General features: G+C 40.1%; 1 protein-coding gene across 2 annotated transcripts in view; it reads right to left on the bottom strand.

Annotated features, from left to right (window-relative positions):
- LIMCH1 (LIM and calponin homology domains 1) overlaps positions 1 to 27,417 on the bottom strand; it is a 366,296-nt gene that overhangs the window by 204,059 nt on the left and 134,820 nt on the right. For both annotated transcript variants that reach the window (XM_036762932.1, XM_036762933.1), the window contains exon 2: positions 13,115 to 13,185. In XM_036762932.1, the coding sequence (XP_036618827.1) occupies positions 13,115 to 13,185 (71 nt within the window). The remainder of the gene's footprint in view (positions 1 to 13,114; positions 13,186 to 27,417) is intronic.

Genomic DNA, 27,417 nt, shown 5'->3' on the forward strand with positions numbered 1-27,417 from the left:
AATTTTGTGGCGGTTATTAAGTAAAGTTTAAGAAGTAGTCAATTATTCTAACAATTGTGCAATAAATTTGTTTAGGAGATGGGATATAAGATCAATGACTCCAATTAGCAGTTGTTTAATAAGTGTTAAATAAAAGAGAGAGATTAAGGGGTGGAAATCCCAAAATGTCTGAGGGGCAGGGGTTTGCGAGATAACAGTTATTTTAAATAGTTTCCAGATCATCTTTTGTAAGCTTAAAGGAAATCTATCAGTTCTGTCCCAGAGTTGGATAGTTCACATTAAGCACTGAGAACAGAAGATGGATGCTTCACCAGGGATATCATTATTACATAAAATATTTCATGTTCAAGCATTACTATGCATCTGGGTGAAGGTTCCTGAAGTACTGCTATTCATTTACACACACACACACACACACACACACACACACACACACACACACACACGATGAGGAGATCTTTATAATGTGTGCCCAGAGAGCAGTATGAATGGGGTCACTATTCCCCACTGTGCTCTGTGTATCTCTAAGAAGTCTCCCTTTAGTAGAAGAGACTAAGAGGCCATTTAGGCTGCAATGCTGCCAAAATACTCTAAAACTAGGGGCATTCTGCAGCTCAGAGGCTGTGCAGATTCTTCTCCATAGTTCTCCATCTGTTTTTTTTCTTTCCCAACAAGTCAGGTGGGGGTGGGGCCTGGTGTGAGGGTAGAGGTGGAATTTTATATCTTCCTAAATTTGGGGCCTCATCCAAAACAGGCATACGACTCAAACTGCAGTGTTCCCTTGGACCACAGTACAGCTAAAGCTCTTAAATAAAATAAAATGGCTCCAGATGTCCTCACTTGAACCTAAATGCTAATGCTTAATGAGCCTTGGTGCCCCAAATACCTGGAGGCAGGCCAAGTGAATGATGCCAATGATGTTTTGGCATGAAGAGACATAAGTAACCTACATAACAGAGTTTACTGAATTCTCAAGCCAGGACTCAGTACCAGAGTTTATAAAGGTAAGAGGGCCTAGGCTCTGCTTCTAAAGTCAGGCTAAGTATTCAGCAACCATTCAGACAGAACTTTGAACACCAAGAATTTTAATAATTCAAAACTTAAAGGTCCTATCAAGTGCCTTCAATTGTAACGGGCATAAATGGAAGTCTTCACAGGTAAAGGAGGAATAAATATCTAAAGGATCAAAACTTAAAGAGAGGGCAAGAAAACGGGGTGGGGAAAGGGGGTCCTACCTCTTAAAAATCACTACAGCATTCTTTCAGGGATGGGGGTGGGTGAAGAGTGGGCTGGGTTTAAGCCCTTCTTAATTATTACTGTCAGCTTTGAGTATTGCATTCCATGTTAAATCAAACTAACTTCTGGCCACTTTTTCTTCATTGCACATTACATATGTTTTCTACTTGATGCCCAAGCAGTGAGCCCTAGAAGAATTCAGACCCACCCACTTTAAGCCTATCCAGAGCAAAATAAAACTAGGAAGTCAGAACTGCTTATCAACCTCTTGCCAACATGTGGGGCATACTCTGTAACCAGATATGAATGGACATTAGATTATTCACTGCCTTGAGTTAACTGGGTCTTGGTACTACACTGTCACGACTACGCCTACTGGTAGTATACTCTCACTGCTTTTGCTTCCTTCCTTCAAATCTTGATTCTGATGTGATTTTCAGTGCCCTTCAATGGCTTACTTCTTGACAAATCCTCAGGCCTCATTCCTTTTGAACTCTCTTAAAAGCGGCATAACTGGCTACTCCATTCTAAGCTCCTTCCTCCTGTTTCTATGACATGGAAACCCTGTTTGGTTTTCCTTCTATACCCAAGACGGCAGTTTCCCTTTCTCCTTTGCTAGTTCTTCTTCTCCTTTCTATCCTCCTTCACATCCACACTACTACTATTGGCATTCACAAAAACTACGTCTTTGTCTATAATCTCATTAAATATAGTTCCATACTTTAACCTTTAAAATGATAGTATTCACATACTTATCCCCAGACCCCACATCTCACCTCGACATCATATCAATTCAAATCTCATCTCTTCAATTCCAATTACCAGACCCACTACCACCACATTAAAATTCACAATGCCCACAAGTAAACTTCAATTTCATCAACAACTTCTAATCACCTAGGCCTTGAAACGCTCTGCAGAATCTTTATCCAATAAATCCAGTCAGTTGCCCAAGTGCTAATAATTTTTCCTTCAAAATGTCTCTTAAATATGTCCCTTCTCTTCAATTCCCGCTGCTTCCACCCTATTTCAAATTCTCATCACATTATAGTTTGATTACAGGAACAGTCTTTGAGCTGACCTCCCAATTTCAAGGTCTTCTCTCCACCCAAACCACCTCACCCATTGTCACCAGATTATTCTTCTCAAAACACTGAATTTATTATGTTCTTCCTCTATCCAAAAACTCCCAGTGGCTCCCCAATGCTTAAAAAATAAAGTCTAAGTTCTTCAGACTAGCAGCTAAGTCATTTCATAATCTATATTCAAACTATCTATCCTCTTCCCTTTCACCTTCATACTAGTCCTCAACTGAAAACTTCCACTACAATCAGCCTATCGTCTTTCTCGTGACAAAACATAATATATTCATTTCTAATAAGAATCCTTCATTCATATTTTCTTTCATGGACACAATGTTCTTGACTCTCTCTCCCTTGTTGTCGACAGACTCTTCAAGATTCATATTCTCCATAAATTTTTTTCAGCCCACATTAATCTCCTCCACTCTGAACACTAGCTACTCTTTGAAACCTAATTCATGCATCACCTTTTATTGCTATGTAATGTGTGTCTGTCTGTCTGTCTGTCTTATCTTCCCAACTGGACTGAAATTTCTCAGAGAGGAAGAATTCCAGCTCCTTTTTCCCATTTTCCCTCAATACCTAACACAGTGCTACAGCTGCACACAGTGTACTCAACAGATATTTGTTGACTGAATACCCGGTGGAAAAAAATGACGCAACCAGCATTCTAGGTACTGGATGATACCTTAGGTTCAAAACGTGACTGTTTATTCAAGGTATTCTCATACGTATTAGCTCTAATGATCTTTTACTCCGTGACTATGATTTGAGCAACAGGCAGCTTCATAAACAGAATACGACCACCAATTCTCTCACCTGTTCCTGCTGTTAATATTATTTCATAGTCCAGAGTTATTGTTGTTCCTGCTATTGTAAAATTAATGTGGAAAAAAATTAATTTGGCCTACAATCAACCTATCTTGGAAGATGTGAACATACATATCAGTCTTATGGCGGATCATGTGTTCAAGTCATGACAAAGATCCAAGACAATCTTCCTTCTTAGGATTAAGCAGTTCATTCGTCAACTCTAGGGTATAAACAAGTGTTTGCCAATAGATCTTTTATCCTTAGAGAATTATTTTAGCAACAGGTTAGATTGTTAATCCTTTCTTAAGAAGTCCTTTTAGCAAGTACGTTATAAACAAGTGTTTGCCAACAGATCTTTTATCTTTAGAGAATTATTTTAGCAACAGGGCAGATTTTTATTCCTTTCCTAAGAAATTCTTTCGTCATTTAAATGTAAACTAGCCTTCAGATTCCCTATTACATGCAAAACACATACTGGCAAATGAATGGCTCTTATAAAGACAAAAGCTATTGGGAATTCAACTCAACAGAATTTTTACACCTCACAAAAATTAACACGATCATATTTTTTACTTCATCTGTACAGCTGGCACTCATGCGTAAACCCTCGCCACTCTTTTAAATTTCTTTAATCAATAATAGGATCTATTCTGTATAGCTAGACTCATTCATCACGTAAAGGAAAAAAAGCACAGATCTTGCTGTCAGTCACGCAATCACAATCTGTAAAATAATAATATTTGTATTATCTACCTTTCAGGGTTGTATCAAGAAAAGCATCTGGCAAAATTTACGTTACTACATAAATGTAATCCATTATCATGGCAATTATTGGGAATAACAAGGTAAGATAAAGGAAATAAGGTAAGGGGAAAACTGGAGTCACTGGTAAGATGAGAAATGAGTTCAAATCTTGTTACTAATGCTCCATCGCACAAATAGGAAAAGATGACAAGATGGAGACCGTCAAAGCTGGAGGGGCCATAGGAAAAATCCGACACACTGATACCCTGTTGGTAAAGCTAGGAAGGGTTCCAATCATCCTGCTAATAAATTTGGAACTGTACAAGAAAAGTGACTCACCTCTTCATACCCTGTAACTCAGACACCCCATGACTAAGTTTACACCTCCAAGAAAGCCAAAGTTAAAAACAAAAATCTCATATAGCAAAATATTAATAGCAACACTCTTTGTGGTAACCAAGTGAGCATCTACCATTTAGGAAATGTGTAAAAAAGAAAAAAAAAGTCATCAGATATGGAAGGAATTTATTCAAAATCTATCAATAACCATGTGAAAAAACACTCCAAATTACTAACAATTATAAAAGTGAAAATTAAAGCGACTCCGACGTTCCACCTCATATTCATTAGATCAGCAAAGATGACAGAAAAGGAAAAATACAAATGTTGGAGAGGCTACAGGAAAATAGGCATCCTAATGCACTGTTGGTGAAGTCCTGAATTGGGTCTTCTGATCTAGAAAGCAGTTTAGTCCCAAAAGAAACAGAACTGTGCATATCCTTTGTCATAACCATACCATTACCAGGCCTGTCCCCAAAATAAATCAGAGAAAAAGAATTCATATGAATGAAAATATGTGGAGTAACTCTTTCTGAAGTGCTAAAAAAGAAAGAAACTGAGGGTGTCTTCATTTACCAGGGAATGAGGCTAAATGAATTACAGTAAATCACTGTCCCATAAGAAATGATGAAACAGATATTTTCTGAGGAGACAGGGAAGACTACTATGATCTGATGTAAAGTGATGTGAAGTGAACAGAACTAAGAAAACAACGTATACAATAATAAAGAGAGAGAAAAACAACTTTGAAGGACCTTAGAACAGATTAATGTCATGACAAACCATGTATCCAGGACTGACAATGAATCACACCTCCCACCTCCGGACAGAGAGATAATGAACTTAAAATCGAGAATGAGGCATGCATATTTGGCCACGGCCAATGTGGACATTTGTTTCACGGTGCTATCTATACTGACTGTGAGGGTTTTGGGGGTTTTGTTTTGTATTGTTCTACTGAAGGAACAACAGTGGGAAGATGCTAAATATTGTAAAAAAAAATTTAACCTAAAAACTGTGGTATGGTAATGTAAGTGAATGTTAAGGTACTATAAAAGTTGATAAAAATGACGAATTTCCAGAAACATGGGAATCAGAACCAAGAAAATAATATACACAATGGCCAAAGTATTGTTGAGAGGAAGACAAAATGAGTAAGTGAAAAACCAAGGAGAAGAGATAATGAAATACATTCCCTCATAGCAGGGAAGTACTAGGTTTCATAAACTACAAAACTAGAAGTGCCCATAAAACCCAACTCTCCCATTCTATAGATAACTAAACTGAGGACCAGTACAGTGAGGTGACATGATCAATGTCCCACAAGGAGTAGCAAGATTCAAACCCAAGTCTTCTGACTCAAAATCTCATATTCTGTCCTCTGTCCAAACAGCTCACAGAAACACAGCTCTAACAATATGGATTTACCCAGCCTACGTTTCTAGCTTTTTCTTTTGCCACTATCCTCCACATACTCTATATGCCAGCAAATCTAGGCTATTTTCCTCCACTATCCCTGCAAACAACACATTTCCCCACCTCTAAGGAGTCTCTGGCCTCATAAAGCTGTCAATCTAATACAAGCGATAAGATTTTCCATCTGTGTTTACTTTACTAGTCTGCTATTGGACTCCTAAGGACATGTATGTAAGCTTGCTCCCTCAAAGTTGACACTGAATTCCCCGAGCTCTTAAATTGTAAGGCTTGGAAAATCAGGATAATTCATACACTCGAATAACTGCAGCAGTGAGTTTTTTGTGTTTGTTTTTAAATCAAGTGCAAAAGTAACAGGAGAAAGGTACAAAGAGCCATGAGAATTAGGAGGAAAAAAAAGAGGAAATCAAAATGTAGAATCAGACTTGACAAGAGCCCTCAAATGTGGAACCAAAGAACCCTAAGCCCTAAATTCAGTGATTTTGTAAAATTACGCTGCTTTAATTTTGAATTCTCCATTTTTGCTCCTCACCCCCACCCCCAATGTTTAGGCTAGAAGTACAGCAGCCACTAACAGCTGATCCTAATACAGGCTTCATTGTACTCTGCTGTACTTAATAGATATTGCATTTTTTACAAATTGAAGGCTTGTGGCAATCCTGTGCGGAGTCAAGTCTATGGGAGCCATTCTTCCAACAGCACGTGCTCACATCGTATGTGTGTGTCACACTTTGGTAATTCTCACAATATTTCAAACTTTTTCATTATTATTATATCTGTTATGGTGATCTGCAATCAGCGATCTTTGATGTTACTATGGTAATTGTTTTGGGGCACCACAAACTCCCCACACCCACCACCCCCATCTCTTCTTCTCTCTGTGCCTCCCTATTCTCTGAGACACATCGATATGGAAATTAGACCAATTAATAATCCTAGATGGCCTCTAAGTGCTCAAGTGAAAGGAAGAATCAATCAATGTGGCAAACTTCATTGTTGTTTTACTTTAACAAGTTGCTACACCCACCCCAACCTTCAGCAACCACCACCCAGATCATTCACCAGCCATCAACACTCTCCACCAACAAAAAGATTATAACCTGATGAAGGCTCAGATGACGGCTGGCATTTTTAGTAATAAAATATTTTTAAATTAAGGTATGTTTATTGGTTTTTTAGACACAATACTATTACATATTTAAACTACGGTATAGTGTAAACATACTACGGTATAGTGTAAACATAACTTTTTTATGCATGGGGAACCAAAAAATTCACACGACTTACTTTCCTGCTATATTCATTTTATTGCGAAGGTCTGGAACTGAATCCACAATGTCTCCAAGGTATGCCTATATTCATCAAGCTTTAACCTGCTCTGTTTCTGCAATCTGGGCTAGTTCATCCCTACTTGGGTAACCTGGTAGCTCTCTACAGAGCAGGGAGGAAGAGTGGAAGGAGGAGCAGTCATTATATTGGAGCTAGAATCAGTGGAGACACCTGATTGGTTTAGCTCCCCACGGCTGAGAACTCCTGAACTCATGAGATCCAACAACCTCGGCCTCCCCAGCAGCACGGACTAGAGAAAGGCGGATTCTCGGAGGAAGAAGGGGAAATAAGCAAGGAAAGGGTGAAAGAAGTGACAACTGTGTGACAAGGACAAACATAAAGGCAAACAGTTTTGCCACAGTAAATATTCTTCCACCTCTCATGAATGTGACTGACCTTCAGTCAAATGCTACAAGAGAAAGGCAGAATCCCACAGAGACCAAGGAAAACCAGGAGTAAAGGGATAAGCCCAACTTACTGAACTCACTCATCAGAGAAAATATCAGAAGTCTAGTTGAGCAGGAGAAATTAAATTAAATTAAACAAAATAAGATAGGCCTTGCTCAGAAACTAGGGTGGCAGAAGGAGAAATTCATCATCGGCTTCATGCCCGTGAATGTCCTTCTATTTGATCAGAACCACGGGGCTTTTCTGGGAGCACAGAAATGTTTTACCAAACACACAGAGCATTGGCTTCTAAACACAGCTGCAAACACCATTAGGATTGGCTCCACCAATAATAACAAGATTAGGCCTGAACAAAGAGAAAGGGTTCTCAGTTGCAATTTACATATTTGTCAACTGGGGGTTTTAAGCATTCCTTGTCATCAGATGCCAACCAAATCCCTACTTTCCAAGTCAGAAAGAAGCACCAAACAATTTCAAATGAGGAAAGCAGCTGTTCTTAAATACCATCCGTAAACACCAATTTTATTCTCAATTGAGATCATAGACTGAGGAAGACGGTATCTGTCAGGTCATCAACTCTAACTCCCTCATTTTATCAGCGAGGAAACTCAGACCCAGAGAAATTAAGTTATTTTTTCCTAGAGTCACACACAGCTAGTCATCATCTGCAGGGAGATTTAAACCCAAGTCTTCTTGACCTGAAGTCTAGCCCTCCATGCACTACACCACACTGCCTCTCATACAGATTCACCAATAGTGACTGCTCCTATTCTAAAATACTCCTATTGTAGACCTTTGCTGTTGTGACAGCCATACCATGATTGTTGTTGCTGTTCAGTCAGACTCCTCCTGATCCCATTTGGGGTTTCCTTGGCAGAGATACCGGCGAGGTTTGCCATTTCCTTCTCCAGCTCATTTTACAGATGAGGAAACTGAAGCAAACAGGGCTAAATAACTTGCCCAGGGTCACACAGCTGGGAAGCGTCTGAGGCCAGATTTGAATTCCAGAAGATGAGTCTTCCTGACTCCATGCCTGGCACGTTATCCACTGCACCACCTAGCTGCCCGTTAGAACTATGAAGGTTCACCCAAAGACTTTGCTCTGTACTGCAATCACCAATTCTTAGAGAAACCTGTTTCATACTGGCAATCAGCAGTGCTGGAGGGGGTTGGGGGTCCTATAACATGGATATACACGTAAAATTTGACTCAGAATCTGCTAGTACAAAGAGAGGACTGAACACAAACCCACAGGGAAAAGCAAGTACTAAAAGAAGGAGGACCAAAGGATTGCAAGGGCCTCTGTCCTTTCATTAATAACAATGTGTGAGGGTGTGTGTGTGAGCCCCAAAAGCATGTAAGTAAGCCCTTTGAGGGCAAGGATTGTATTATTTTCCCCACTGTCTAGAGATGTGCTTGTTATTCAAGAAGTACTTAAGAATTAGCTTTTATGAAATTCCTACTGATTGAGTTTGACCTAAAAATGAGCTTTAACTTAAACTTAATAAGTAGAACTGAAAGGGTGTGGATCCAAAAGGGTATGAAGTAGTGAGAAGGTACAGAGAAAAGAGAGTCAGTAAGAGCTGAGAGAGATGGGTAAAAGTTAGAGAAAGTTAGGTTTCCATAGAAGTTAATTGAGTTCCACAAAATAATTAATGAAGTGTCAGCTTGAACAAAGGAGTAAAAATTACCCAGGATGAGGGTCCCCAGCCAATGGGAAAAGAGTTTGTGGTTTTGCAGAAACTGCAGATCCAGCATGTTAGGAAAACTGGTCTAAACTGGTCAGATAATGGCCAGGGTTGAACAGAAAACTGGGTCAAATGGCTACTATGCATGCTTAATTGGCTAATTGAATATTACCTTACACACCCACAGGGAGGAGTTTTCCACCATTTTTGAACATGGGATGTATGTTGAGGAGGCGGGAACATGCCAAGGAGTTGCAAGTTCGAGGCATATAGGGAAAACTGTGGCCTAGAAGGGAGCGGACCAATCCATTCTCTGAAGGGAGGTACTGAGCTGATGGTGCATCAATCTATGTCAGTCTAACAGAATAAAGTTGGTCTCATTCCTGTACACTCCACTCCCTCTTCCTAAAGAAGGGTGGAGTCCGCTCCTGGCCAGGAATGTTTACCAATTCCTTTGAATTCCTCAATACTAATAAATTGCCCTTGATACCAGAATTTCAGTGTCAAGCATATTTCTAACAGAGTCAAATATAAGATCACATAGAGTTCAAAGAGGTCTCAGAAGTCATCCAGGGCTGAAGGGTCAACATGTGGCCCACAAAACCCAAACTAGATTACAATGCAATTGGGAGATAGTTAATAAAATAAATAAAAATAATATTAAATATAAATAATGTTAGTATGTGGTTTTGGAAGTTAATGAGGCCCAGAAGGCAACCCCTCTCATCACACAGATGATAAAACTGAGGCCCAGAAGTTAAATGACTCACTCAAGGATATGCAAGTAATAGAGCAAGGATTCAACCCATCTGATCTGACTCTAAATCCCTTTCTACTAAACCACACTGCTTTTCAAATAGTGAATGCTTATCTGTGTGGGAAGGGAGGAAAGAAGGAATTTGTTTGGGTTGGACTAGGGTCCCTCCCAACTCCTATTCTTTGATTTTATAGCTGATAGAAAAGAGAGGCAAAGAATGAACAATATGTTGAGACCTTTAAAGGTATGGATGATGAGAACGGAAGAAATAAAGGTCAGACACTGAAATGTGAGAAATGCTGTTATATTTACAGAATTTGAGAAAGAAGAATTTTCTCCCTGGAAATCAAATCAGTTAATCTTGAATGAAATAAGAGATGATTAAAAAAAAACTGCAGCAAGGAAATTAAGAAATGAATTAAGTCCAGATGAGGATTTTGTCCTGGAATGAAGAATTCAAAAGCTCTTATCAGAACAGAAAGTTATTACAAGTGTGGGGAAATCACTCAAGAAATCACAACAAGAAACATGTTCTTCTTAAAATGTATTGTGAAGGCACATTTTGCTAGGCTAGGAGTCATCATCATATAACTCCAAGACCCTATGTCAGATATCAAGCTTAAAAAAGGTGTAGGCAACACCTCATAATATTTATCATTGTTTTAAAATCATCAGCGTATCATGAAGCAACTAGTTGGTTCATCCAAGATTCTAGGGGCAGGCCACAGTGCTGGGCACCATAGGGATTACAAAGATATAGAGGACATGATGCTGTTGGGACCTAGAAGAGGAAGAAAAGCCATTTACAGAGCTAAGTAACACGCGATGCAGTGACTGTCCCCAAAGGGACACAAAGCTTCACGTGTTCTTTCAAAAGGCACTTTTGATGTCATGCCCCATCACTACTTGAGCTGTCACCTTTATGTACAGGGACTCTCAAACATACTTCTCCAGTCCTGACTGTCTCACAAATTTCTCATTCCCAACTGTCCTTGAGATATTTCCACCTGAATATGCTATCACTTCAAGTTCACCTTGTCTTAGCAAACTACCTGACACATAATAGGGGCTTAATAAGTATTTGACTGACTGAACATCTAAAATTTAACTTCTTGGTTTCTGATGTTGAAACACTGGACCTTGGGAGCTAAAACTTTCTGGCTTGGTATGCTGAAGAAGCAGAAGCTACAATCCTTATAAAGGACACTTGGTCTCCTCCGAGGTTGCCCTCAGACTCTCAGGCACAGGATCCTGAGGATTCAGGGTCCAACGTGGGGTAGCTCTCTTCACGCCACCTCTGGTCTCTTCTTAAAGGCATCACTACAACATCTAGGCAGGCTTCTCTGCCCACCAGAGGTCCTTAGAGGTGGAGACGAAGCTGCCAAGACCATGTCTCCACTTTAATGCCAAAGGATCACCTCACACTGTGAAAAGAAAGGTGCTGCTAATGAGAATTCCCATCACTAGGCAGGTTCACGTCCTGACACTGATGATCACTTTCTCTGTGACCTTCAATCAATCACTTACACTCTCTGGGTTTCAGATTCTTCATCTGCAAAAGGGAGGTTTAAACTACGTGATCACTAAGGTTCCTTCCAGTTTTAAGTCCTTCGTTTTCAACCCATTCCTTTACTTAGCACAAGGGAAAAGAACGAGGATCCCAATTAGAAGATGGATAAATTTATAACACAAAGCCAAAAGGTCCAAAATTTTTAACGTCTTTCTGGATTGGTGTGGTATTTAAGATTGAAGGAATTCCAAATGAGTGTTTCAAAAAGTAACAGGATTTGATAATTCTCTGACTCTATGGAGGGAGAAATAATTTCCAAATATCTTATATCTTTGGCCTGCAATTTGAGAAAGGTGCCTGTCTCTCAAAGACACCAAGCAATGAGGTTTCAAAAAAAAAATGCAGTGAACTTGTAGAGGGAGAGGGAGTTTAGAAATAAACGTGAAGAATTTTGCCATCAAGCTTTTGAGTTGGAAATAATAGTGCATGATAGGACCCAATTCAACTTTATTAGATCTACTTGTGGTTTCTAGTTACATGAGCATCTGAACATCCCTAAAATATGGTATCTACTTGATGGTCTAAGATTGTAAATTAACATAAGGCAAGACTTGCATGTGTGTAAATCTGCTGAAGAAGACAGTGCTATATACAGAAGCAGGCTTTGTAAACAACAAGCACATTGCAAGGAACCCAACCTGCAGCTGGGACCAATGAAGAAGGAAAGAAACCACAGAGGAATACTATTACTGTTTGAAATTGCTGTGGCATAGAGTTGAGTGTAACATGTTTTGTTAAGATGCAGATTTTTTAAAGTTGTTTCAAAGACAAAACTATGAATTTCAGTTTGGCCTTTTTTTTGTTTTGTTTTGTTTCTTAAAAGAAAAAAAAGGTTTTAAAAAACCATTATCAGCATCCAAATCATAGTAAACTATTAAATCCAATCTTTGAAAACTTCAGTTGAAGTTCATGTCCTCCCTCCTAAAATTTTTACAGCTGCTGCTTATTTCATTACTAGTTTAAAAATAGGATTCTGTTTTATTAAGGAAAAAAAATTTCAAGCACATCCTTACTACAGCATTCCAAGATATAGCACACACGATCAGCGAAAGAGAGGGAGACAAAAGAGATTAACTCTGGATTTAGTATTCATATTTTAATCATAATCACTAAAAATGATTCATTGCATTGATCAAGGCTCACTTGTTCACTGCATGGGGGAGGAGAGAAGAGGCAAACACAGGCAGAGAGATGGGAGAGGAGAAAGGAGAGCGAAAGAGAAAAGAATGACAGGAGAGGAAAGAGATAAGAGGAAAAGGAAAATTGAGGAAAAAGGAAAAAAGACAAAGGAATGGAGGAGAAAGGCAGTTGAGGAATGAAGAGAGAGAAAGGAGGAAAGCAGAGAACAGAGGAAATGAGATAGAGAAAAGATGAGGGAGAAGACAGAGAACAGAGATAAAACAGAGAAAGAAACAGAAGGTAAATTCTCTTTTCATTTGGTGTTATCTAAGGAAGAAAGAGCACTGAGCTTAGAGACAGGAAGGTTCAAATCCCAGCCCAGACTGGGTAAGTCATTTAACTTCTTGTTCCCTCCTGTGTGTACCACCACACTTGAGCCCAGACTTTTACAAGTCTGATACCAGAGCTATAGCTTGACACAGCACACAGAGTATCAATGAGACCAACACCAATGAGAATTTTAGTGTTACAGACAACATGAATATGATTCTTTTTTCCCTTTTAATGCCAACAATTCAAACGAATTTTTACTTACTCGCAGAGCAGGATGCCATTTTCTAGTCCTGTTCGAAAATCTCTGTCACCAAAACTCCTGCCAGTTACTTGCTGGGAAAGAAAAAGAAAAAGGTATTAACGTTTCTCTCTAATCAGGAAATTCAATATTTTTCCTGTAATTCAATAGCCCAGGAAATTATCAGTGACATTCCAGGAATGGGAAAAATGCATTATACCTATGTTTTCTCCCCTAGTCACGTGGTCTTGCCTGAATCAATTAAATCTAAATTTAGACAGTTTTTTTATACTTTTATTGTCTATCTACTACCCATAAAAACTTAAAATCAGATGAAAAGGACCTGAAAGGGGATTCAGTCTGATCTCTACATTTTATATATGAGGAAACTGAGGCTCAGAAAAGTTAAATGACTTGTTCATTCTTGAACAGGCATTGGAGGGAAGATTTAAACACAAAGCCCTTTACTCCAGTTAGAAAGTTAGAAAGAACTAGCTAGAAAGTTTCCAGCTAGAAAGATCCAGTGCAGTTTCTCTTGAGTCCTATCTGATGTGGCTTTCTGCTTTTGTGGATTTTGTTAAATTCAGCCTACAGCACAGTCTGTTTCATTCAAAACTCATCATATCTAGCTCATTCATTCAAAAATATTTACAATGACTAGCTAATATTTATACAGAGTTTTAAGGTTTGCAAAGCACCTTTTTTTTTTGTACTTTACCCTCATTTTGCATATGTGGAAACTGAGTCTGTGGAAAAATTAAGTGACTTGCACAGGGTCATACAACTGAGAAGTGTCTTGGCTGGGATTTGAATCCAGGTTTTCTTGTTTCTAAGGCCAGGACTCTCTATCCAGTATCCATTGCCTTTCAATATATAATAGATTAAACTAGGCTGTGTGTGTGTGTGTGTGTGTGTGTGTGTGTGTGTGTGTGTGTGAGAGAGAGAGAGAGAGAGAGAGAGAGAGAGACAGTGAGGAGGAAGGAGAGGGAGGAGGAGGGGGAAAGAGGGGGAGGAGAAGGAAGAGACAGGGAGTTTTGAGACGTTGGGATGAAATATAATAAGAATAAGCTGAAAATCTAGTTATCATCTCCTTTGAACAAGCTGTTCATTCTATGTCCTTCTATGCATTAATCTCCAGTTTAGACGTACTCAGACTCCGGATCATAGTCCTGTTCTGAATTTGCTTTATCTCCCCATCTAGACCATCAGCACTTTGAGGGCAAGGCCTATGTTGAATGACAAGCAAAAATCTGCTTAGCTTTCTAGCTGATGCTGATTTCTTGTCTTTAATAACAAACAAAAAACCAGAGGGGTGAGTGGTGCCACATATTTTAAGTCTCAAATTAAAACACCTTTCCTAAGGGTCAGGAATTGTCTCAAACTCCACTGGTCAGGAATGATCTCAAGCGCAAGGATCACCGGTGAAACCTTTGAAGTAAGAGGTGGCCCCTTGCAGGAAAAGGGAAATGCTTTCATGCGCCCAGAGAAGGCCATCTGTCATCACTCTATTTTAGGAGATTAGTGGGTAAGAAGTTTATCTGTATTCTCAGGGAGAGCTCCATCAGTTTCATTTGGGGGTAATTATTTCTCAGAGTTTTGTCTGTTTAAATGACGTATGTTTAAATGACATGATCTGACTCATTGAAACAAATGAACATTCAAGCCTTTTGTTTTTCCTTTTTTTTAAGATGACTACAGTAAGGAAAACCACACTGTAACCCAGTCCATAACATAACTTCAAGGCAATGTCTTTTATTATGTGTTTACAATATAACACATTGTATAATATGACTATAAATGTTAATTAATTGGCTACCTTCACTATTATGTCATAGCTGGAAAGGTTAGAATTAGGACCAAGAATTAGTTACCCTAGCCTCAAGGATGATTACATTGTGCAAATTTTAGTTTAGAAATACACTAATTTACCTTCCAAAATCAACATAAAGCAATACTCTCTCTGACAAACTAAACTTCAATAATAAATTGCAGAGGCAAAAATAGTTTAAAGTGAAAATAAATGGGAACAAATCATCCAATGAAGGTAACAGCTTAATTAAAAGGTTGTAGGTAAACCAGTTATTCAGAATAGTCATCTGGCTGTGTAGATCATGGGAAAGAATACAAGATTTGGAGTAAGAGGGTCTGCGTTCAAATCCTGACTCTAGGAAGTACTACCTGCATGACCTTGGGTAAATCACTTAATTTCTCTAGGCCTCCCCTCCCTTTCCTAGCCCAGGGGGTGGGAGTAAAAGACTTTTTTTTTATAATGAAGATTTTTTATTTTTAGTTTACAACACTCAGTTTCACATAATTTTGAGTTCCAGATTTTCTTCCCCCTCTCCGCCCCCCCAAGACAGCATGGAATCCGAAGTATCTTCTACATATAAGTTAGCATTGAACTTATTTACACAGTAGTCAAGTTGTAAAGAAGAATTATGACCAATGGAATGAATCATGAGAAAGAAGGGGAGAGAGAAACAAAGGGAATAAAAAAGTCGGGCACTCTTTCATGAGCGCTTTGGGGTCGTCTTTGCACCTTGTGTTACTGAGAAGAGTGAAGTCTATCAGGGTTGGTCCTCACAGAATCCGTATGTCTGTGGTTGTGTATAATGTTCTCCTGGCTCTGCTCCGCTCACTCAGCATTATGTCGTGTAGGTTTTTTCCAGGTTATTATGAAGTCCGTATCTTCCCCATTTCTTATAGCACAATAGTATTCCATTACCTTCATACACCACAGCTTGTTCAGCCATTCCCCAACTGATGGGCATCCCCTTGATTTCCAATTCTTTGCTACTACAAAAAGAGATGCTATAAATATCCAGCTTCTAGGCTAAGAATTCACTATTTCACAAAAACTGCTGGGAAAATTGGAAAATGGTAGGGCAGAAACTGGGCATAGACCAATATCTTATACTATATACCAAAATAAAGTCAAAATGGGTTCATGATTTAGGAATAAAGACTGATACTATAAGCAATTTGGGAGAGCAAGGAATAGTTTACCTATCAAATTTGTGGGAAAGGAAAAAATTCATGATACAACAAAAGATAGAGAGCATTACAAAATGCAAAATAGATAATTTTGATTATGTTAAACTGAAATGTTTTTGTATAAAAAAAGCCAATGCAACAAAGATTAGGAGGGAAGCAGAAAATTGGGAGAAAATCTTTACAACTAGTGTCTCTGATAAAGGCCTCATCTCTAAAATATACAGGGAACTGAGCCAAATTTATAGGAATACAAGTCATTCCCCAATTGAGAAATGGTCAAAGGATATGAACAGGCAGTTTTCAGAGGAAGAAATTAAAGATATCTATAGGCAAATGAAAAAAACGCTCAAAATCACTACTGATTAGAGAAATGCAAATCAAAACAACTCTTAGGTACCACATGTCTCCTGTCATATTGGCTAACATGACAAAACAGGAAAATCATAAATGCTGGAGAGTATGTGGGAAAACTGGAACACTGTTACATTGCTGGTGGAGTTGTGAACTGATCCAGACATTCTGGAGAGCAATTTGGAACTATGCCCAAAGGGCTATAAAAATGTTCATACCTTTTTATCCAGCAATACCACTTCTAGGGCTGTATCCCAAAGATACACACAAGTGGGAAAAGGACCTGTATGTACAAAAATATTTATAGCGGCTCTTTTTGTGGTAGCAAAGAATTGGAAATCAAGGGAATGCCCATCAATTAGTGAATGGGGTTTACAAAACACTTTACATGTTATCTCATTTGGTCCTTACAACATGGGAAGTAGGTGATTTTTTTTTAATCCCCATTTCCCAGATAAGAAAATTGATTCTGACTAACCCTAGGTCTCGTAACTACTCAGTAACTGAGCCAGAATGTAAAGCTGTTTCCAAGTCCAGAACTCCCTATCACACTGCCTATTTGCCTAAGGAATCACCAGCCACTTTTCAAAGTCCCCCCCGCCAAAAAATGAAAGTCTCCAAAAGCATTTGCAAAGGATCAGCACTTCAACTTTTAGGGGTACGCACAGTGGGAGGGTGAGAGCAGTAACTTTGCTTGACCTGAACTGATCTCCCCAACTCTTTGCCCAGGAGTGGCCTTGTACCAGGTGAGAAGCAGAGATGGTATGGAGTCAGCTAAGCAAAAGCAGACCTAGTAGAAAAAGAGAGAAGGGCAGGAAAATCCCAACAAGTAGCGAAGTGAGAGAAGAAAAGTTGTTCTGACTACGGGACCACCCTACCCACCCGAACAACAACTTTTAATGTGATCGGTGTATATAACATGTGTATGTGTTAAGTCAGAAAATCATGGTACTTGATTTAACTAGTAGATCCCATAGGCCACACACTAGAAGTAAGTGTTTGAAATGCTAAAAAAAAAATAAACGTGAAGGTTTGGGGCTAAAATTGTCGGACATACATATTTTATCTCTAAATTGTTAGAGAACACAAACATTTGGAGGAATATGGTTTCCTCAAAATGTAGTAAAAAAGTCCAAATTGAGATTTCAGAATTTTTATACCGGGAAAGGTTATATTTAGGTGTGCTCCATAAATTTTACAAGAATGACACCAATCAGCATAATTTTGTATGCAAATTGTAGTACAGATGTTCTTGTTTCTTGAAAGTCAGGTTGTGCTGGCATTTCTTACGTATCACTGGCAAGCCAATTTATCATCATCTCTCCAACTCTCTTGATCCCCAAAGCGGCTTGTGCAGTCTTCCTCCTTATGTTTCCTTGACCTCCCGTTATTTCCCTCAACTATTTGTCCCCCACCTTTGTTCACAGCTGTTGACCAACACCATCTGGTATTCACTGATCCTACAAGCACCTCCTCTTGCTCAATAAATTCTATCAACATCTATCCTATCACCCTTTCCACAAGTCTGGGATGTGGTGGGGAGTCCATCTTCTTCTAAAGCTAATCTTTCCATCTGTGGTCTGGCCATCCCAGGGATCTTGTTTCTACACAGTGTCTTCCTCTACCATACCTTTGAGCTCTCCAATTTCTTTGGTTCCTTTCCTTCTGACTTCAAACATTGAAAAATTTCCCAATTTTAAAAAAGCAAAGCTTCACTGTTGATTCTTGTCTCAATCACTTGCCATCCTGTTTCCCTCCTTCTCACAGCCTCATTCTGCAGATCCATACATCACACCCACAGGTATTGTCTTCTCAATCCCCCTGCTCACTTCTGGCCTCCTTGGCTGAGACTGCTCTAAGATAACCCATGACCTCCTTCTGTCTCTTGTTCTTATCCCTGTCACCTAATTCCTAGTGTCCTTGAACATGGATCACAGTTTAGATCTGCCAGGAACAGATTTTAGTCTTCCTCTACATTTCATTCAGAAAGTCAATCCACAGCTACCCCTTCAATAGTCACCTCTAATACCCAAATCTGTTAACCTTGAAACTAGCCTAGCCCTCCACTGTCTGTCATCTCCAGGTAGCCTTCAGTGATTTCTCACCCTTAATCCCATTCCTGGAGTCTGACCTCACCCTAGTCCCCCAGTCCCATCAAGATCCTCCCTAAACCCCTCCTCCCATCACCCCAGACTACTTGACCACCCCTAGATCCCCCCCACAGTCTTTCTCTATATAAGCTCCATCTTGCCTCCATGAAGGTGCTCAAATCCAATCTAGCTCAAGGTTCAATCAGGCCCTCTGGCATTGGCATCACAAATGCTCAGGCTCCCTAAGGGTCTACCCATTATGACAAATCTTTAATAAAGTTTGTTTTCCTTTGGCTGTAAAAAAAAAAAAAGTCACCTCTCTACTGATTATTACCAAAACAGCACCTCCAGTCTTGCCATCACACCTGACCTAGAGTCCCCCATTTCCAGCTGTTTCCAGGAGACTTCCCTTTAGATATGCCACAGTCCCCTAAAACTCGTTGAATTCGTTAAAATATGTGATTTCCTTTTCTTTTTGTACAGACCATAGAATTATAATTCTATATCGGAAATCCCCCTCATTTTATTGATGAAGACACTGAAACCAAGAAAGATTAAGTGACTTCCTCAGTGCCACAGAGTGAATGAGTAGGATTCAAATTCAGATCTTCTTGACCCCAATCCATCCTGCCTTTCTGAAGGTACATGTGATAAAACCAAATTAAAACCATCTACCCCCACCCGCCAGCATCAGTCAAACAAAAAGATTCCTGGGCAGGAAAAGTATACTACAAATGTACTGCTATCATTATATCTCAGTATCTTTGTTTCTGTCATTAACCTCCTGGGAGTTTATACCCTTCAGGGGTTTGTTGTTTTTTATCCTTTCTTCCCAAAGAGGACTAATGACATCTTGACTTGGAAATGACCTGGATTTAAGTGAGTCAGGGCTCTGCAAACTCATCAGCCTCACTATCTTCTCCAGAGTCATCAGACTCCAGTGGCACGACACAGGTCAGGATGACTGATGATGACCCCAGATGGAGTGGGAAACCTTGGGCTTTTTAAGCTAAGGTCTTTCCCATGTCTGTAATGGCAACCACACTGGCATACCCAGGGATAACTGCTAGCACAGGTTCTTTTATCTGCTTTTATCTGTTCAAAAAGGTGCCAATAATCTTCTTTTAATTACATTCACTAATTCAGGGGAAGGGTCAGAACCCTGAATGTCAGAGAAAATATGCGGAGAGAAATAAAGACCAACAGACAAGGCTCTGTTTGCAGGTTCTGCCTGAAGCAAAGCAACAGTGCTATATACTTTACATACACCACTGGATTGAGAGAGCCTTTACCTCTGGGCAGTCGAGGAGCTCTGAACATACAGCCACTCAGAGTCTCAACTAGGGAATCACAAGGTCCTTCTCATAAAGAGAGCCCCCAAAGCAAAATACCCATTCCGAGTGTATATACTTCTCAGAGCCAGAAGGCATCACAACCCATGACTCCATACCTAATCAGAAATTAGCAAAATGTGTGAAAGCCTTCCTACAGGGAAGCTTTCCCTAAGCAAGCTTCCTTTAATGGGCTCCCATGTGAGGCCTATTAATGGGCAGGGAAGATCTTACACCCCATTAACATTACAAGGTCCCAGTTTGTCTGAGGCAACAACCATTCAGTGAGTAAAGGCCAGATAAGAATTAAGGCAAAAGATGGTCTACTTTGCCTTCACAAAAGAATTAATCTGGGAAGGGGGGACCCTCAGAGTTTCTGACTAGAACAGAAACAATTGCTATTTATACTCAGTCTGAGCTAGCTCAAAGGACACAAATAGCTTAGTAACTTTTCTTCTATGATTACAAATTGTTTTCCAAAACAGATGAGCACAGTGTTTAGCACATGGTAGGCATTTAAAACATGCTTATTTACTGGCTTACTGATGACTGATTTTCTGGTGAGCTATTATCCTCATGTTTCTACTCTCATCTTCCATTATCTCTAGTCTCTTTTTGCTCCCTCCATGTCTGCCTCTGGCACTAGAATAATTGCTCCTCATTAGGAAGGTAAGAGAGGAGGTAGGCCAGCCTCATCAGCAACAGCAGCTCCTTATGGAAATCTCAGAGAAGAGGCTGGCTTTTCTTGCCTTAGCTTGAGAGCTCAAGGATCTCATTCAGGAGGTTGCCACTTCCTCCTGACAGTTCTATCAATCTACTTGGTATCCTTTCTCCCCTTTGGTCCTCTACTTTGATTTCATCTCTACCTCTAGATATCACAGATGCACAGCTTGTCATCCCATACTCCCAAACAAACTTCACATTAGCTACCCCTGGCCCTCAAGGCTGAATAACAGAATTACAGCTTTGTAAGCAATGGCTGTTTTCCCCAAAGTCTGCATGCAAGAATGATTTTTGGTAAGTTGAATTGCATTTTGAATACCTGATGTATATCTCCGTAAAGCTACAAACGATCTTTCATTTGACAACAGTTAAATAAACAAATCTAACCCTAATTCTGAGGTATTATGGCCTTGCTCACACCTAGTTCTGACTGAATGATCAATAATATGTTCTTACCCAACAAAAGGTCATTAATGTTAAGTGGAATGAGATAATCAACGGAAGGCTACCCTTCCATCAGCCTTAGCACCTGGTATAAAGTAGGCACTTCATATTAAAGTCTACCCTGCCAGACGCTATGCAAAATACTGGGGATACAACGAAAGGCAAAAATAGTCTTTACACTCAGGGAGCTCACAGTTTCATGAAGGACAGAGCATGCGAATAACTACATACAAACAAGACACATACAAGATAAACTGAAGATAATCCAATACAGGCACCAGCACTAAGGGAAACAGGGAAAGGCTTCTTGCAGGAGGTGGGATTTTGGCTGAGACTCAAAGGACACGAATGATTGGGAACAGATGGATATCTATGATGGAAATCATAGAGATCTCAGAGAACAGGGACTCCTTAACCTCCATTGGCTGTGGATCCCAATGTAAAGCCAAGAAACATTTTTCTTGAAACTAAAATCTTTCCTGCCATGAAGTCAATCTTTGTTAAAGATCTTTCATATTTTGAGAATACCAGTAAAGTCATTATTTTACAGTCTAAAAAGGCCAATTTTGTTTTTCCTCAAAGGACCAAGAGAACAAAGAATCAAACTATAGTATTTTCATTCTAAAGGGTCCCAAGGAGATAATTAAAAAGTAAAACAAAAATACTCCTTGCCAGTTTATACAGACTGGTAGTGTTGTTTGTCCTTCATTCAGAATGGTATAATAGTATAAATTCAGAATGGTTTAATGGTATAAATTCAATCAATCAGTTAGGTACTTCTTAAGCACTGCTGTTCATCCTATATTTAGAAGAGGACCAATGAGGACCAATGAGATCATGGGCCATGTCTTGACTTTCCTGTGAATTGGACTTGAATGAGTCAGAGCTGAACAAGTCATCAGCCTCACTCTCTCTTCTGGAGTGCAGTGGCAAGACAAAAGTCAGGATGACTGGTGATGGCTCAGGATGCAGTGGCTGACATTGGTGTCTTCAATGTCTGACCAGGCTCTAAGTGCTCCACAGTGCCTGCTCAGCTGGCTTCCTGGCTGTTGGAACAAATTGTTCTCATTCACCCATTTCCTCCAGGAAAGTCTTCACATGCTTGGGGTAGACACCTCCCCAACCTGGTTCAGCCCATCCGCCCCACTAGTTTACTAGGATGTGGCTACCACACATGCTACAGCTTCTTGGAGCCACAGGTGAGAGTTGAGTGCCAGGTGGGCATCAAAAGTGAGGCCACTAGAGTGACAGCAGATTTAAGTATACGGGAATTCTCAATTTATCCATTCTAATAGAAGCAAGTCAGGGTAGGGATACTCCAAATCAAAAGATGCAATTAGCCTTTGGCTCTAAAATACATGATCTGACTCTGTAATTTCCTTCCCCATTATACTGTTTATTCTCAAATAATTCTCATGTGTACATCTGTCAGAATGGTATAGGGATTTGGCCCAAAGTGCTGAGTCATCCAGACAATAAATGATTTACCATTCAAAATTTGTCAAATAAAATCAACATCTGGATGATCATTATTGTCGATTTTTTTAAAAATCACACAACAAAGAAAGTTATAGAATGACCGATGTAAAATTTAAACTTGAAAATTTTGTTACAGCTTATTTTAAAGGTAAATAAAATAGGGCCGGGACTCAGGAAGACCTGAGTTCAAATCCTGCTTTAGACATTTACCAGCTGTGTGACCTTGATCAAGTCATTTAACTTCTGTTTGCTTCTACTGGAGAAGGAAATGGCACACCACTCCAAAGTCTTTGCCAAGACAATATTGGTATGTTAAGGTCCACAGGGTAACTAAGAGAAAATAATTCCCGGCTCTGCTAAACTATAATCTCCTTGAGAGAAGAAATAAAAAATATCTAATTCCTTTCCCTCCACACCCTTTATGGTGCCTTCACATGCAACTTGTACTCAACAGAATTAATGAAGTCCAAAGGAGACACAGCAAGGACACAAGAATTTTGACTTTCTAAAGATATAGGTGGGATTGGCAAATGGAATTCAATTCAACAAACATTCATTGGGGTTCTGTGCTTGCTAGGTACTGGGGGTCTAGAGCTAAAACACAACCAAGTACAAATAGCTTCTTCTAGTCTACTGGTGGGAAATAATATACGCACAATTACAACATAAACTAAAGTGAGGCAGGGACAAAAGAGAGATGGATGCAGACAAAGAGTTCCAGGAGAATTTGACAACAAGGAAATTATTTTCAACTTGGAGGGAAGAAAAGGCTTGAGGAAGGAAGGCTTTATGGAGAAGGTAGTTCCAGAAGTGACTCTTAAGAGGGAGCTTGGAAGGTGGAGATAATGAAGGAATTCTAGGTATGAGGAATATTCTGAAGGAGCAAAAGGAAACAGGAAATGGTATGTGGAGTTTGAGAAATCTGTTAATAGCTAGCATTAGAGGTTTGCAAAATGATTTATGTGTTATCCCATTTGATATTCAAAACAACCGCAAGAGACAACATTATTTTTTACAGATGAGGAAATCAAGAATAGAGGGCTTAAGTCATTTCTTCAAGGTCACACAGAGTTATGAAGTAGCTAAGGCAGAGTTTGAACTCAGGTCTTCCTGATTCCAAGTACAACACTCTATGAATTACACTATATGGTTGCTTCGAAGACCAGTTTTAGATGGAACATGGAGTACATGGCAAAAGCGGAGAAGGGGGGGGTGGGGCTCAGTCACATCAACAAGCATTTATTAAGTATTTACTGTGTGCCAGGCACTGTACTAAGTGCTAGGAATACAAATACAAGGAGAGAGAAAGTCCCTGACCTCCAGAAAAGTAGTTTGGAACCAGATTATAGAAGGCCTTAAACAATGAGGATTTTGTGATTATTCTTAGAGGCATAATCAGTCCATCAGTCAGTCAATAAACATTTATCGATAAACCAGGCACTGTGTTAAGTACTGGGAATACAAGGAAAGGCTCTAAACACAGTCTGTGCTCTCAGGAAGCTCACAGTCTAATGGGGGTTGTGTTTGTCCTTCATTTTCAAAGAGGACCGTGGCATCAGGGAAATGAAGACATGATTTGCAGTTGACTTTGATTTGAGTGAGGGAGGGCTGTGCAAAGTCACCAGCCTCACTTTCTCCTCCAGAGACATCTGGATCCAGTGACCAGATATTCATCAGGATGATGCCACGGTCCTCTTCGAAAATGAAGGACAAACACAACCTGTGAGTAAACCAAGCTGCCTGAATGGGGATCCAGCTAGTTGGGTAACTCAGCTCGTCCTCTCTCCCTCTCCCTGTCCCTTTCTTCTCCAAAGGAAGGTAAATTTTGATAGCCAGAAGCTGCCCACTTAATTTAGGGTTTACTGGCTAGACAACCTGCAAATAACTATGTGCAAATAAGTTATACACAGGACAGAATAGTAATAGTTAACAGAGGGAAGGCATTACTCTTAAAGGGGATGAGGGAAGCCGCTAAAGGTTTCTGAGCAGGGAAGTCACAGATCTGTGCAGACCTGTGCTTTAGAAAGCCTATTTTGGTGGCAGTTTTAAGAATAGATTGGGTAGAAAAGAGACGGAAACATGGATATCAACGAAGAGGTTATTACAATAGTTCAGGTGAAAGGTGGGGAGGGTCAAAGCTATGGAAAAGAAGAGCATGAGCCTGAGAAATGAGGGGAAGGCAGAAATCCACACAGTTTAGCAACTGCTTGTATGTCGGAGGTGAGGAATGAGGCTGCTTCAAAGGTTTGGAGCACAAGTAACTGGGGGGATGGTGGTACCAATGATGTAAACAGGAAAGCTAGGGTGAGGGGCAAGCTTTAGGAGGAAGATGATGAGCATTTAAGAGAAGGGAGGTGGTCAACAGCATTGAATGCTGCAAAAAGGTCAAGATGATGAAATCAGGAGAGATGAGAAAAGTCACAAAGAATCAGAATGTGCTCAGTCAAGTAGAAGGGAAGGTCATTTGCTGAAGAGTAGACGGGGCTTGAAGAAAAGAGAAGGTCTGAAATTGCCATTGTGGGACAGAGTGAGTCACAGACCAATAACGGGAATGCTGTACAGCCATGGTGTCTCTTTTGAGATGAGATCATACATATCTGTAGTGGGCCCAGGATGTACAGCTTCATGGCCACCTTCAGCATCCACCAATAGCTTGGGAACAGATGTACAGAAGACAGATGGTGAAAGAGACAGGAATAAGAATTAGCAGGATAGAAAAGAGTGGAGGACAACAGAGGCTAAGTCTTTCCAAAGTATGGTCGAAGATTTAGAGCCAGGGGCAGGGAACCTGTGGAGCCTTGAGGCTGCAGGCGCCCCATCCCTGAGACTGTGAAAGGAGGTAAATAAAGCCAGCACACTGGTGACAGAATGGGAAGAAGAATGGGGTACTGGAGATCATTGAGTCATCACTGTATCTGTTCTATGTCACAAACAATGGGAGAGGGGAAAGCAGATCTATAACTAAGCTACGGAAAACGGGGCTTTGTCTGAGCGTTCTGAACATAGGAAAACTTCCTCCCCAGGAGCGTGTACTTCTACACTACAATAAGCCTCATCTTCAGGCTTCTCCTGCCCTATGCCCCCACACAAAGTGTAATTGCCTCCGGCCAACACCTCCCACATTCCCCACCTTCCATTTTCATGGGGCCTCCTGCAGAGCCCACCTTCAAAGTTTGGATTGCGCCCTTCTCCCAGCATGACTGCACCTGTGGCCAGAGTGTTCTCTGTGCCAGGTCTCCTCCCTCCCACATTTCTATTCCTGTGGGCAAAAAAATAAATAAAAAACAAAAGGGAAAAAAAACCACTCAGGAGATTTTGAACAGAGAGTAATCTCAGAACTCAAGATCTCAGAGAACAAGGGGGTAGTGAGGTCTAAAGTGTGACCACCCCTGTAGGTGGCTATGTCAGAGAAAGAGGTAGTAGAAGTTACAGGAAAAGAGGATGTGAAAAGAGCCCACGGTGTTCAAAGATGTTACTTTCAAATAGATAATAAAGCAAATATTGATGTCACTAAGGATGAAAGCAAAGGTTGAGGAGGAAAGATTATAAAGGTACTATAAAGACTATAAATGTACTGAGTTCACTGCCAAGGGAGGGAAAAACGACCCAGAGATCACAAGATGAGAGCAACGGCTACTCTCATCTACTGACAGGGACATCAATAAACACTTATAGAAGAGATGAGCTTCAAAGGAAGAGGAAGCTGCAGGGTCTGTTCCTGGAAGTCAAGAGTCAGGAAAGCACTGGTTCCTTTCTCCTGGTCCATGAGGATGGGACGTAGAGAGATTGGAGCAGTCAGCAAAGAGATAGGGAAGGGATGCGGTACTATGGGTAGCGGGAGGAATGGGCAAAGGAAAACCAAACTGTATTAACAACGAAGAAAATGTAGATGGAAGTAGCAGGGAATGGTTATTAGGGTCAAACTGGTCCCGAAATCCAAACGAGTTCCTTGGGGTAATAACACCTTCGCCTATCCCTTCTCCCAGGTGGAACTCAGTGATTATGGAGAAGAATGGATAAAAAAAGCTTTCAGCGACTTTGGATTCTTTCATTTTAGAGTGCATATGCTCCTCTGACCTCACACATTTTAGTAAGATCTATGATTTTCATTTGATGATTGAATCACGTTGGTCAGCTCGGTAATTATCAATTTGGTTTTGCTCACTTCTACCTGCTCTCTCCACACTGAGAGCATCTACCAGCTACCAAAGGATTGTGGCATTAGTGTGGAAGAAAGGGAAAAGGAAAAAAAGGCCAGTCTGCTTCCTGATTGGGAGTAACAATGGCACTGGGGGAAAAGAAGAGACTCGGATAAATACAGGGTCCAGTAATATCCTCTGCTAACAGAAATCTGAAGAAGCACTAAATAAAATCTGTGGCAATCAGATGGTCTGACTTGATATATTTAGGCAAGAATGAGAAGTGGACAAAAATTGTTCTCATCCACCTCCTCGGCATACAAAGCGGGCAAAGCATTTTCAAATTCAGCTTTTTTAAAAACAGGCAGTTAGAACATCAGTAGGGTCTAAAAATCATATAACTTTTTAGAAAACAGCTAGGATATAAGGCAAAATATTTGTCATTTTCACTGTGGGGGAGGGAAGGAGGCGAACATAAGGCCATAGTATTTTTTTCTTCTGTTGTTTCTACCATCAACGCCTAGGGCGTGTTTCCGTTTGATTTGGTTCACAAGGGACCTCACAGCATGAAACTACCACATTTTTCAGCAAAGGAAAAACTTTCAGAAAAAAAAAATGGATCTCCCTTTAATAATAATATAGCTCAGCTAGTTTTCTTAATCAGAGACCATAGCATGCATTCATTACCCACTGCACAGCGATTCTAGGGGGGGAAAAGATTTTTAAAGTTGCTCAAATTAAAGAGTAAAAGTCTGAATGACAGAGTCATCAAGTTA

Source organism: Trichosurus vulpecula, chromosome 6, assembly GCF_011100635.1.
Source record: "Trichosurus vulpecula isolate mTriVul1 chromosome 6, mTriVul1.pri, whole genome shotgun sequence".
In the NCBI taxonomy this organism is placed as follows: Eukaryota; Metazoa; Chordata; class Mammalia; order Diprotodontia; family Phalangeridae; genus Trichosurus; species Trichosurus vulpecula.